This window comes from Euprymna scolopes, chromosome 16 (genome assembly GCF_053919585.1).
Source record: "Euprymna scolopes isolate OS-2025 chromosome 16, ASM5391958v1, whole genome shotgun sequence".
Classification (NCBI taxonomy): domain Eukaryota; kingdom Metazoa; phylum Mollusca; class Cephalopoda; order Sepiida; family Sepiolidae; genus Euprymna; species Euprymna scolopes.
Genome location: NC_136497.1, coordinates 113,229,685 through 113,244,915, shown reverse-complemented (window position 1 = coordinate 113,244,915; position 15,231 = coordinate 113,229,685). Strand labels below are relative to the sequence as shown.

The 15,231-nt window shown below is 30.8% G+C and overlaps 1 protein-coding gene across 1 annotated transcript in view; it reads right to left on the bottom strand.

The window, feature by feature from the left end:
• Window positions 1–9,199, bottom strand: part of LOC145296058 (monocarboxylate transporter 2-like) — a 166,654-nt gene extending 157,455 nt beyond the window's left edge. The window contains exon 1 of the mRNA XM_080142125.1: window positions 8,505–9,199. Within this exon, the coding sequence (XP_079998251.1) occupies window positions 8,505–8,743 (239 nt within the window). The 5' untranslated portion in view covers window positions 8,744–9,199. The remainder of the gene's footprint in view (window positions 1–8,504) is intronic.
• Between the last annotated feature and the right edge of the window lie 6,032 nt (window positions 9,200–15,231).

Sequence of the window (15,231 nt, the reverse complement as noted above, 5' to 3'; positions counted from 1 at the left end):
TTCTCTGGTTTCTGAAATAATGTTTATCGTACTTTTTTGGTTTAGGCAAAAAATATAAATGAAAATCTCAGTTTATAAATTGATCAAATTCTTGGATACAATACATAAAGGGAAACGATTTAGAACTGTGTCAAATTAAAAAAGCAATTTATATCTACACTTAAAGTGTCCCTCCAAAAGAATGAGATACTACTTTTTTATGAGATTATTTTAGAATTTAGAAAGGGAGAGGAGTTAGTTGCGCATATTAATTGAATGTAAAATGATCCCCCATTTCCGGCCATTTCAAATTTTTGGAGGTTAACTAAATGTTTCCCACAAACTCTAAGTTCAACTAGCAAATGTATCATATTACCCAAACATAAGAGTAAAAGTAGGAATGTGGTGTGTTTTTATGACTTAACAATGACATATACTAAAGTTTGATCAGGAACATGCCAGAGATTTAAAACAAACAAAATTAGGTATATATCCTGTTTGGTCCAAAAGTAGGATCATTTTACGTTATATTTATATGCAAAACTAATTTTTTGTTGTTTTATTATATTTTTACCATTAAGTTTTTCAGGATGTTTACATGTAAATTACTTAAAAATTGGGGAGCCACATTTTTCTGCTTTGTTGAATTAGCCTGGGGTGCAGAGATGCATTAGTCTTATTATAAATTTATAATTGTAAATTGGTGAGAAAAAATACAAAAAGAAAACAAGTGTCAATAATTTTATAAGAATTTAGTATTTACAAAAATAGTGTAAAAATGTGCCAAAATAAAATAAAAAGTTTATCAAGAAAAAGAAATACTGATAGATATTTATTAGTAATTATAAAGAAATTAAATATAAAACTAATTCTTTTGAGAATCGAGAGTGGGAGATCAGTTTCACACACACATTTAACGTAAACTGAGCTTCGATTTCTGAGATATTCTGACGTTTTACAGCAGTTAACCAATTTTTTTTTAATGAAGATTAATTCTGTGTATTTTGGACGGTGGTTACTTTTTTAAGTGATTACACATGGTTTTAAGACCTTGTCAGATGGACTTAGAATTGGTAGTAAAAAAATTAGTGAACATTCCTAAAACATTTGAATAGATTGGAATGATGATCATTTGATGTTAAATTTTATATATGAAACTGATCTCCTACTTTAAATTCTAAAATAATTTTAGGGATTTTGCAGTATATATAACAAAACTAAATAGTTGTAAAAAAAGCAAATATATATAACAAATAAATGTTACAAAAGGCTAGATAAGTTGCTCTTCTACCTACCTGGATAAATTTTGTGTGATTTAACATATTTTAAAGTGTCTATTTAATTTCAAACAAAAATAGTGCAGAGTTAAAATGACAAGGCAACCAACATCAGCTTTTCAACTGGAAAGTCTCGATAATCGCTTAAATCATGAAAATAAAACAAAATACAGATAGAAATTCACCTAATAAATGTCACAGTGACACATATTGGATGGGTTTCTATCAGTATTTTGTTTACTTTTGAGTTTGGAGCCATTATTGGCACTCTGAAGACGCCATTTTTTTGTTAACCATGTTGCTATTAGTGTAACTTATCAACTCGGCACTACTTGTTTTTCGAACTAAATGAAAGCTTTAAAATATGTAAAGTCACAAAAATACTTATCCAACTAGGTAGAAAAGTAACTTATCTTGCTTTTGATAACATTCATTTGCTATATATTTGTTCAATACGCATAAACTACTTTATTTTAAAAAAAACTTTATTTTGGAGATCACAGTCGGTGCTTATTCTCTATCCCTATTTTTATTTTATATCCCACTAGTTCCCACTCCCACTTCGAGATTGACCTTCTTGCTTTCTGGTTTTAAAAACAATCCTGAAAACAGGCTACACTTAGAATGAGTTTAGAGGGTTTTACTAATCTGCCCCTTATCTTATTTTTTTTTGTTTCTCTCTTTTTGGTTGTTTATAATTTGTCTCATACCATCTTACGTGTCATCGTTTAATATAAAATTAATTTCAAACCATTTAACATATTTTAACTAGGATTAGGCTGATAAAGTGAATGCGGTATTCAGGTGATTAATTAGTTTAGAGTAAGCTTTTAAAAAATTGTAAGACAAAATGTGATATGATTATTGACACTCCTCAATTTCCCAAACAACTTTCGCCTCATTGTTATTTTCAATTTACAGGGTGGAACGATAAAATCGTCTCCCTAGAAAAAATGTCATGATTCCATTTTCGTTTGAAGAAAACCAGTTTTGGGGTTTTTTTTTTTTAGTTTTTTTTTGCAGACCATCTACTAGTTGACCAGTTGTGTACAAATCCCAAGAGCAATAGGAGCCTTCTATTAGGTCTGAAAGTGACACAACATTCAACAAGCGAGATCGGGGATGCGCTGCTGTACAACTCATGCTGCCAAGTTATGACAACAGGACCATTGCCAACACTCCCAAAATGCAAATCCAGACGGTTCATCACTTGAAGGCACAGCTCAATGATGTTTCCAGCCACGATTATGATCTTTGGTGTGGTTTCAAGTGAGGGCCACATCATGCCACCTCACATCATCAAAGCCAGCTTAGAAATCAACATCAAAGTGTAGTTGGATGTACTGAAGAGTGTTATGATCCCTGGTGCAATAAGATGACCGCTGGCAGACCCTGGGTGTGGCAGCAGGACTCGGCGCCAGCCCACAAGTCCAAAGAGACTCAGGAGTGGCACCAGAAACAATGCTATGACTTTGTACGTCTCTCTCACTCTCTTTCTTTAACCCGAACCCACTGGACTACTTCATTTGGTCATACATTGAGAACATCACCAACATGACCTCCAACAACAGCCTGATCAATGCCATCCACCAAGTATTTGCCGAGCTCCTACTGGTACTTGTGGAAAAGGCATGCTCCCAGTTCTGGGCCTGTGATTGAGTGATTGAGACTGAAGGTGGCTATATTGAATAGATGTTAGTTCTATTACGTAATCAAATTATCTGAAGTGATTTTTCAATAAAAGTTTTAAAATAAAGCTGAAGTTAATTTATTTATTGCGGACTATTATCCTCATCTTTCTTAGTTGTTGTTTCACAACGTTTCAGACAACTATTCCTCTGGCCTTCGTCAGGTGGTAACCGTGACGGGATAGGAACTCCAAATCTCCTAACTGCCTCCTCAGCAATTACTGCCATCCGTAGTTGTTGTCATCTCACCACGTTTTGGCCAAGTAAGCCTTTGGCCGGCTTTGGGTAAGATTGAAACCGTTATCTTCAGAAAACTCTCACTTGGAACCGTAGAGATTCAATGTCTCTATCAACTGCGCCACGATGAAGGCCAGAGAAAGGCCGAAACTTTGTGAAACAACAACTAATAAATATGAGGATAATAGCTCGCAATAAATAAATTAATAAATAACACTCACCTCAATAATGAATTCCAATTAAATAATATATAAAGCTGAAGTGTTGTTTTTTAGAGCGACAAATTTATTGTTCCACCCTTTATTGTCAATTTTTGTAACAAATAAAAAAAAAATAACATTTCCAGCACACATGAATTAAATTTTATGAGATATACTAAAATTGGAATCAAAATGAGACAATGTCTTCAGAAAAGTAAGAACAAATATTTAATTAGGAAATAATTACTCTTTATGGGTTTAATTTATAGTTAAATCATAGTTATTTGTTACTTTGAAACAAACAAAAACATTCAACCTCCTTTGACAATAATGTATTTTACGTCATATCTTTACATGTTAATAACATAATTAGAAGTCCTACATTTAATAAGATGGTAGTTTAAATTGATGAATTAATATTTGATCTTCAATGAATAATGGAGAAAGACGATGTGTTTAGCTTTTCATACTACATACTGGCTTTCTCTGACTAAAAGAAACCTGCAAATGGAGAGTTATTATACAAACATCACATGCACAGCACTGTTACTCTCAACAGCTTCAAACTATTTAATTATAACGTTTTCTTTAATAATATCAAATATTCTTTTATGTAAAATCGCTGAAAAAATAGCTAAAAATTAAAAAAAGACAATAAAACGTTTGAAGCCCAAACTGTTTCAAGAACACTGTTAACATTTTCACTAATAATTGCTTCTAAATAGATATATTGTGTAAAATAGTGAAGAAAAAGCCAAAATTTTAAAAGTCCTACATAATATTGCAGGCCAAACTTCTAAACAAATTACTTATAAGGTTTTCTTAAATAATTACTATCAAATATTTTGGATCAAGTAAAGAATAGATACCCTGTAGGAGACGACGCCGCCTGGCGGTGACAAGCGCACATTTCAACTAACACCAGTGATTCGACCTTGACATTGGCACACGCACATAGCGTCGGTTGTTTGTAAACAAGTCAAATAGCAAACATGCTCGAATATTTGCCAGCAATTTTTTATATATATATATTTACAAAACTATTGAAGATTTAAAAGAAAAAAATATATATTTACAAAACATTTTTTTTTTTTAAGTAAGTAACAAAACGAACGTATTTAAATAAAAGATATTTAAATAAATGGGTGTCTTCTGTTTCGTTTTTTTTTGCGACCAAATCTTTAAATCTCGATTGTTTATACTTGTGATTTTATTATGCATAAAAATTGTCTCGACCTAGAAGGATTTCTCCTTCCCTGACCACCGACATACATCGCAATTTAAATAAATATTGAGTTGTATTATAACAATAAATAATGATGAACCTTTTTTTTTTTTTAATAAGTTTTATTCAAACAGTTTTTATTTGAACTTAATGGACTGTTTTTTTTTGTTTTTTTTATTAACTGTTTTATTCTTTTTTATCAAACAAAAATAGAACTTTTATAATGAAATCTACATTATGGACTGTTTTTCAAACATCGAAATTTTAAAATTAAAGTTTTATTTAAAAAAAAAAAAAGACAAGGTGTTTTTTCTTTTCGAGATATTTTTTTTCACCATTTATCATTTTGAAATTTTATTCAACAATGAAATAATAAAAAAAAAACTTTTCGTTAAATATATTTTTAAAAAATTATTATAAAATATCTATAAAGTCTATTTTTTATGCCTGTAAAAGTTTGTTGAAAGTTCAAATAAAGTTTATAATAATTTAATTGAAAAAAAACACCTCGTCTTTTTTTTTTTTTTTTAAAATAAAACTAACTTTAATTTGAAAATTTCGATGTTTGAAAAACAGTCCATAATATATATGTCATTATAAAAGTTCTATTTTTGCTTGATAAAAAGAATAAAATAGTTATTAAAAAGTTCTGTAAATATATTAAAAACGCACTCAGAAAGACGCCCATTTATTTAAATATCTTTTATTTTAAAAAAAATATTGCTCGCGAATATTCGTCAAAATTTAATATTTAAAAATATTATTTTAAAAATATATTAATTGTCGCTGAAGTTAATGTTTTAAAGAATAATTAAATAAATATTGAATTGTCTTAAAAACGCACACAGACCCCCCCCCCACCAAAAACAAAAAACCATGGTACAATAAAATCAATCTTGGTCGAAAAAATCCGAAACAGAAGACACCCATTTATTTAAATATCTTTTATTTAAATACGTTCATTTTATTACTTACTTAAAAAAAATGTTTTGTAAATATATATTTTTTTCTTTTAAATCTTCAAAAGTTTTGTAAGCATATTAAAAAAAAAAAAAATGCTGGCGAATATTCGAGCATGTTTGCTATTTGACGTGCTTACAAACAACCGACGCTATGTGCGTGTTGCCAATGTCAAGGTCGAATCAGGGTGTTAGTTGAAATGTGCGCTTGTCACCGCCAGGCGGCGTCGTCTGCTACAGGGTATCTACTCTTTACTTGATCCAATATTTTTGTAAAATAATCAGAAAAGGCCGAAATCGAAGACAAATTTTTAAAAAGGCCACATACAATTTTTGAAGGCCAAAATATTTTTTAAATACTTTTAAAATAAACCAAATTCACGAAATTTGCCCTTAAAAAGACTAATCTGGCAACCCTGCTGGGCAATATCAGACTCGATATTTATTCATTTATGTATTTATTTTTTACACGTCTGTAATATGGAGATAAAATAAAACTCTGTCTGTCTGTCTGTCTGTCTGTCTCTCTCTCTCTCTCTCACACACACACACACACACACACACACACACACACATAAATAAATAAAATATTTTAGAATTGAAAATGTAATTATCTATTTATTTATTCATTTTAATTTTCCCAGGTATGTTTCAGTGTTGACATATAATTTCGCAGGGAAAAAAAGAATTTCATTTTCATTTTTCGTTGACAGATGCAGGTGGGGGGGGGCATAAAATTTTACCGTTTGCTTCTTATGTTTCCAAACAAAATAATTTTGTTGTTTTAGTTCTTTAATCTTTAAGGATTTGGAATGTCCTTAGTGTCTGCTTGGTCGCAGGAAGCAGAGTAACCTTCCTCCCAAGCATTGCCTCCTGTTCATTCACTCAAAAATGCAGATGAGACTATACAAGTCTTTTTATCTTTCTTCTATTGTTTTAGTGTGCTCCTTTTGAGGGATGTTGGATTTTCCCCCACATTAAAACCGACTTTGCTAACTCTCTCCTCACATGGAGGTAGTTAAATGAGGGCATACAAGCTAGTGGTCGATTCCCTTTTCATTAGGTGCTACATTGAGATTTAGGGGAGGGCACCTCTCAATTTTCAGGATTAGTCCCCTTTCCCTCATAATGCTGATTATTTAGCAAGGGGGCATGAATTAGCATTTTTTAAGTTAAATACTTAAAAAATGCTAATTCATGCCAGGATTGAACTCCAGTCTCCTGGGCCATTAACAAGCACTTATCATTATGTTAAATGGGCTAGTAGCATACAAATTAAAAAAATGAAAATCTTATAAAACAAACTGATTGTATTTACTGACATTTGGAATAAATCCGCAAAATATAAAATTCGGATCAAATTTAGAAAATTTATCAGATTTTAACTTGTATTTTTATTAAGACAAGAAGCGCCCACTCTTTATTCAAAGGTTAGCATTCGTGCAATATAGTTAACAGCCGAGAAAATTAAAAAAATAAAAATACAACAAATAACGTTTATTAAACACAAGAATTCTAGTTTTTACCGACCTGTATAGTTTTAAAGTGAGAAAATGGATTGTAAGATTTATCATCTCTGGATTGATTACTATTGAGTTTTAGGTGGTCGCTTTCAGGCTAAATAATAATAATAATAATAATAATAATAATAATAATATTAATAATAATAATAATAATAATAATAATAATAATAATAATAATAATAATAATAATAATAATAAGAAGAAGAAGAAGAAGAAGAAGAAGAAGAAGAAGAAGAAGAAGAATACAGAGAGGGATCTTCCAAGAAAACTCCCTATCACCACTACTGTTTAGCAACATTGAATTATATACTTAGGAAATGTGATGCCGGATACAAGTTTACAGACACAGAGCAAAAAAAACACCTCAAGTAAATGGATGACCTGAAGTTATTTGCAAACCCCAAAAACGAAATGGAAAGCTGGTAAATACGATCAGAATATTTAGTAAAGATATGCAAATGGAATTCTGGATTGGAAAAAATGTGCACTAGTAAAAACTAAAATGGAAAAAACTGGAGGCATTGGAGGCCATGGAATTATCCAACCAAATATTTGGGAGTTCTGGAAGCAGACACCATCAAATCCACAGAAATGAAAGAGAAAATTGAAAAAGAATACCTAGAAAGAACAAGGAAACTCTTAGAAACAAAAATCTATAGAAGAAATCTAGTTAAAGGAATAAACATCTGGGCAGTATTACTAATAAGATATTCTGAATTATTGACAAGTTCTGTTTGCAAGTCAGGGTACCCTCCTCACTCCCCCTTTCCAACCCTGGTGTAAAAGTTCGTGCAATGGGAAAGAACTAAAAATCTTCTAGATAGAACATTATTTTACTTATATTTTTTCTATAAATGTCTTACACACACACGCACACGCGCGTGCGCGCGCACACACACGCACACACACACGCACACACACATTGGGAAAAATAATTTAAAGTGTAATCTATTCTGCACGTGAAGAAATCTTTTTCGACTGGGGCAATTTTTATTTTTGTCCCACCTAAAGTGTCACTTTCTGGGGATAGCTGGATATTATCCAAAATTAAAAACTGATATCTAATTTTGCCCCCTACCATGAAGTTTATAAAATTGTTTGTTTTTTTTTTTGTTTGTTTTTTTTAGCTTTATTTTGGTTTGTTGTTGTTTGTTTTTATCTCACAAATAAACCGGTTTCCATAGATTGCTTGCGTGATAGCTGACATAATATTTTTTACATTATTGTCAGCCGTGACGTGCGTGCTAACTTTTGTTCGGTTGTTTTTACCTTTTCCGTTTAACCCCCATAAATTCAACAAAGTCTTTAAAATATTTATGTGCTAATTAAAATTATAAGTAATAAAAAAATACTATTTAAATAATAATAATTAAAAAAAAAAAAAAAGCACACTAGAAAATCAAACTTATTAAATACCTTTGTCGTAAAAGTTTAGCTTTCGTTCCGTTTTCCGATTCCAGTGAAGGTTTTTGGTTACATAACAACCTATCATTTTTCTTGATTCTACATTCATCGTCATCCGAGTCTACAGAATGGTCGCTTACGCGTTTATTTTCTTTGCATATGTCGTCACAAGCATCTCTATCGTTTTCTTCGTACTGAATAAATTTTGTGGTAGCACAAATAGAATCTGTGTCCTCGGCCGTAACGGTCATGATCACTGAAAATATGTAACACTTTTCTTAGCAGCCGCTCGGGTAGCGATAAAACCTGGAATGAGAACTATCCAGGATATATCAGCTGTTGTCACGAATGAAGAAAAAAAGAAAAAAAAACTTTGCTTTCTGGTGCTGATTTAACTTAACGTAGCGATTTCATAAGTTTCTCTTTTTTTCTCTCTTCTTCTTCTTTTTAAATCTTTTTTCTTTCCTTTTTAAATGATTGAACGGTAACAGAACACCGACCAATCTGATTTGTTTATTTAGGCGTGATCGAGGTTGCTGACAAAGAATCTGATAATCAAACCCGGGGAAAATTTACCGGTTGCATGGTATTAACCCCTGAACCCACGAACTACTTTCCACCATTTTACAGCTTCCATTTACGCTACCCGCGAACGCGCGTTAACATAACGACGGCTGTTGAATGTGACTTCACATATCAAACTGCCTTTTCACATAGCGTACGACGACGTCGAATCTTTTGTGGACCATTTAAAATTACCCCCCCCCCCAAAAAAAAAACAAATTAGAGTGGTCGGTGTTCTGTTGTAACGTATCCCTATATTTACCGATTGAACATTTTTATCATTATACAAAGAAATCAATTACCACTGTAGTAGTGTAGTATGTTATATAAACTTCATAAACAGCTATTTCGTCGTATCACGGCCTTTTGGTGTGGCTGGACAGTGAACAGGTAGTGTCAAAAATACTAGCAGAGTAGATTCGATATTGCCCGGGACTGATTAAGGATCACCCACCCTCCGATATTTTATTGTTATCGAAATCGGTGAAATAACCTCTTTTTCAATCAAATCGAGTAATTGCCTGCTCTAGATGTGGACCCACCGCGGTCGCGGTGCTAGCAGTGTCAGAAATAAAAACTTGATTAATTCGAACCCCTATCTTTCGAAGCTTATAACTACTTGAAAAATATAATTCAAGCCCTAATTTTTTTTTTTCAATTAAAGGAGCAAAGACCGAATTAAAAAAATATATATCATGTTTAATAGCAAATTATGCAATATTTGTTTTTTTTTAAATTGGTTTTCTTTAAAAAAGATTTAACAAAAATCAACGAATTTTAACTTAATTCAATTATATATATATATATATATATATATATATATATATATATATATATATACATTCTAAAAAATCACTTAGCTATAAAAAAAATACTAATCAATGGGTACTTCCATTCTTCAATGTTAAAAATTTATCCATATTTATATTTTATATTCCATGTCCTTTTTAAATAAAATACTTTTTTAAGCAAGGATTCAAAAAAACGCGACATCAGATGTTTTTCACAGTTGAAATAATGGAAGACAAATGTCTGCTTTTCTTCAAGTTGACATCTTCTGTGGCTTTAAGCGTCAAAATTAATGTCTATTTCTATTGCGTGCTGTAAATAAAAGTTAGTAAATATGAGCCATTGTAGGTGAAAAATGATCCCATTTCACTTATCAGTTTTTGCCGTTAAAAAAAAAAAACACTACCGATTTTGGATTTATTTTTTTATTCTCTTAAAAAAATACATGAGTTTTTGATTTAATATATTTTATTTCTTCTTTATGGAATGAATTTTTTTTTAAATATCTAAAAAAAAAACATTGAATGAAAAAATTGTCGTTATTATACAAAATTGAATGAAAAAATTGTCATAATTATACAAAATTTTCTGAACAATATAACAAGGTTTCATTTTAAAAAAAAAATTCAACGTGGTTTTAAAAAACAAAGGTTTTAAACTTTGGACTTTACAGGTAAATTTGCAAATAACTTTTCTTTTTTGTTTTAAATTAGCTTATTTTTTTTATTGATCTTTTATCTTAAATTTGTGATATATAAATTGGAGGTTTGAAAATTAATTATTTTCATTTTAATAGATATTTCAAAATGAGGGGGATTAAAAAAAAACGCTTGTCTAAAATATTATATTCAGTTTATTTGAACGAGCATAAAATTTCACATTGAACCTGAAAATATCTTAAAAATTGAACCAATAGAAAAATTTTGATAGATTTTTAAAGTTTAAAAATTGAAAAAAATTCAACTTGTAAAATTCAATTGATTTCATTACGTAAAAAAAATGGCTACATGAACGTGCGCAGGAACTTTGTAAACACTATTTTTTAAAAAATAATATTTCTATTATTTTTTTAACAAATTTAATAGTTTATTTTGGAAGTATATTCTATAAAGAAAATAAACAACCCACTTTAAAAGGAGAAATTACAAGTTTTTTATATTTTATTCACAGTTTTGTGTTAGGAGTGTCAAAAATTCCCCAAAAATTCGGATACACTTACCACGGTGCACCGCAGAAAGTTTCAAATGCCTCCTCACAGTGACTTAGTCCACAATACATTGTAGCTTACATTACACTGTAGAGAACTTCTATTAATTTTATAAAATTATTTTTTATATAAAAGTTTAAAACGCAAATGTCAAGTATCATGTATATATATTATTTAATTGGAATTTATTGAGATAAGTATTATTTATCAATTTATTTTATTGCGGACTATTATCCTCATCTTTTTTTTTAGTTGTTGTTGTTTCACAAAGTTTCGGCCAACTATTCCTTTGGCCTTCATCAAGTGGTAACCGCGACGGGATAGGAACTCCGAATCTCTTAACCAATCAGCAATTACTGCCATCCATAGTTGTTGTCATCTCACCACATTTTGGTCAAGTAACCCTCTTGCCGGCTTTGGGTAGGATTGAAACCACTATCTTCAGACAATGCTCAACTGGAAGCATAGAGATTCAACGTCTCTATCCACTGCACCATGGGCCCCTTTGCTGAGGATGCAGTTAGGAGATTCAGAGTTCCTATCCCGTCACGGTTACCACCTGACAAAGGCCAGAGGAATAGTTGGTCGAAACGTCATTAAACAACAACTAAAAAATATGAGGATAATAATCCGCAATAAAATAAATTAATCAAGTATCATGGTTCAATTGTGCTCTAAACATTTCAAACGTGCCCCTAACATATCAGACAACCTAGTGCTGATTTTGCCGGGCCTTTCTGCTTATGCAGTAATAAAACTTCTCAAATGCACTTGTGATATTAGTCTGTATGAAGTAATCTTTTTAGATACAGTTGAACCATGACACTTGACTTTTGTACTTTTAATTTTAATTCCAGTGATGATGTAAAAAAAAAAAATCATAAAATCAATTACTGGTTCTTTGATAAGACAAAGGCGCGTTTGAAATATCTGTTTCTTTTTTGAGCAAAATTGAACCATCATACTTGACTTTTGCAAGTTACCTGACGAGTATCTCACTGATAGAAATCTACATCAAGGAAATTCAAGAAATCTGTCGAGGACTTGGTAGAAAAATACCAGCTTGCAGGAGAGAAGACACATGTGGGAAATAGTCTCACTAGGAAGGATTGAATTGGAAGTGTCTATAACTAAATATTTTCTTCTAAGGCCTGAAGAAAATGGATATGTCTCAAGCTGTAGTTTTTCTAAGTCAAAAGAAAAGAACATTTCTATTTTGACCGGACTTAAAGGCGGAACTAGGAAGTTTTTTTTCTGGACTTCTTGCCTCTTCAGAGAACGTTATAATACAAAGAACTATGTGTATTTTTTTCAGGTCATTCCTTCAGGAAAATGAAATAAATTGCTCGCTATAAAAGAACACTCTTGGACCTTATTTCAAATGATAAGTTATCTTTGCAGATATTTCAATCTATTCGAGAGGACTTGTATTTTAAAATAGACAACATTACAAAATGTAAGCTTAAATTGCAAACAAAGGGAACAAACTCTTTTCGAATTTGCTAAAGTATTTCGCCTTTTCTAAAAAGTGATACAGTCACATTTTGTTTATTTCACGCTGTCTGCTGTGCTCTCTGGTCTTTTTGTTTTCTAACCTCTGCCAGTTTTGTAGCTGAGAGCTAAATCTTAGCAGCAGAGAGATCATGAACTTATTTTTGGCTGTAAGTTTCTTTTTGTTTCTTTTTCTAATAAAATTGTTTGTTTGTTTCTATCCACCAAGTCTTTTCCCTTCTCATTATTTTTGTTGCTTTTCTTTGTCTGGTAACGTTTTTATATGTCGAAGTAACCTTCATTGGAAGAGATGATAATCATTTCGGCACTCTGCTAAGATTCTGTGGAACCTGATTAAAAAATAAAGGATTTTTCTATTAACAGTGAAATTTTTTCCCTTTTCTTTTACTATAGAAATCAGGTTCCTCCTTCTTGAATTTGTTTTGGTGATATAGTCACATTTTGTTTATTTCACGCTGTCTGCTGTGCTCTCTGGTCATTTTTACTTTTTAACCTCTGCCAGCTGAGAGCTAAATCTTAGCAGTAGCAAGCTCGTGAACTTATTTTTGGCTTTAAATTTCTATTTTTTCTTTTTTGAATAAAATTGTTTGTTTGTTTCTATCCACCAAGTCTTTTATCTTCCCATTTCTTTAGTTGCTTTTCTCTGTCTTTGTATTGATAACGTTTTTATACACCAAAGTGACCTCCATTGGAAGTGATGATAATAATTACGACACACATCTTCGATAAAACCATTGGTTTGCTTACTAATTGTTTTTTTTTTCAGAAAGTGGATTGAGCAATTTATTGGACTACCCACACAACAAATTGTTTAAAGTGGTAATCGTTTCTGTAGAACCATTCATACTTATTGATGTAGCTGATCAATTCATACCTATTGATGTAGCTGATAAATACATACTGCTTTGATATAGCTGATAAATTCATAATTATTGATATAGGTGATAATGTCATACTTATTGATATAGCTGATAAATTCATACTTATTTATATAGCTGATAAATTTATATTTATAGATATAGCTGATAAATTCATATTTATTGATATAGCTGATAAATTCATATTTATTAACATAGCTGATAAATTCATACTAATTAATATAGCTGATAAATTCATGCTTAGTGATATAGCTGATAAATTCATATTTATTTATATAGCTGATAAATTCATATTTATTTATATAGCTGATAAGTTCATATTCATTGACATAGCTGATAAATTCATATTCATTGACATAGCTGATAAATTCATATTGATTTACATAGCTGATAAATTCATATTCATTGACATAGCTGATAAATTCATACTTATTTATATAGCTGATAAATTCATATTGATTTACATAGCTGATAAATTCATATTTATTTATATAGCTGATAAATTCATATTTATTTATATAGCTGATAAATTCATATTCATTGACATAGCTGATAAATTCATATTGATTTACATAGCTGATAAATTCATATTCATTGACATAGCTGATAAATTCATATTAATTTACATAGCTGATAAATTCATATTCATTGACATAGCTGATAAATTCATATTCATTGACATAGCTGATAAATTCATATTCATTGACATAGCTGATAAATTAATATTCATTGACATAGCTGATAAATTCATATTTATTGACATAGCTGATAAATTCATATTTATTGACATAGCTGATAAATTCATACTTATTGAATATAGCTGATACATTCATACTTATTGAATATAGCTGATACATTCATACTTATTGACATAGCTGGCAAATTTGTACTTATTGATATTCTGGTTAAATTAATACTTATTAATATAGATGATCAATTCATACTTATTGATATAACTGATCAATTCATACTAATGTACACAGCTGATTAATACATACTAATTTGATATAGCTGATACATTGAAATTTATTGATATGGCTGATAAATTCATACTTATTGACACAACTGATGAATTCATTTCGAATGATACAGCAAAAATTCATACTTATTGATATAGCTGATAAATTCATACTTATTTATATAACTGATAAATTCATTCATAACTGATAAATTCATTCTTATTGATATAACTAATAAATTCATATTTATTGATATAGCTGATGAATTCGTACTTGTTGATACAGCTGATAAATTGTTCCTGATATTCATAAATGACCTCCCCGACAAAAGTGCCTCTGAGATGGGTATATATGCTGATGACACTACACTCTATGGCAGGCACGACAGGAATATGAATGAACACATTTCTAAAGAAATGGCAGAAACACTAGAGGAAGACCTCCAATCTGTGGTGGAATGGGGACAAAAGTGGTTGGTCGCGTTCATGCTGCCAAGACTAAACTAGTTTCATTCAATAATTACAAGAAACCCTATCTACCACCTATAGCAATGGCCAACGACTCTTTATCTGAGAGTACATCTTTCAAACTCCTTGGCCTAACGTTCACAGGAAACATGAGTTGGAACAATTACATTGAAGGTATTGCCAGGGCCGCTGCGAGAAAGGTGGGCTCTCTCTACCATGCTAGAAAACTACTAACACCCGAAAGTATTCTGTACCTCTATAAGGCCACCATTCGCCCATGTATGGAGTATTGCTGTCACATCTGAGCTGGTGCATCTGCTTCTAGGCTCTCGCTCCTTGACAAGGTTCAAAAGAGAGTCGCAA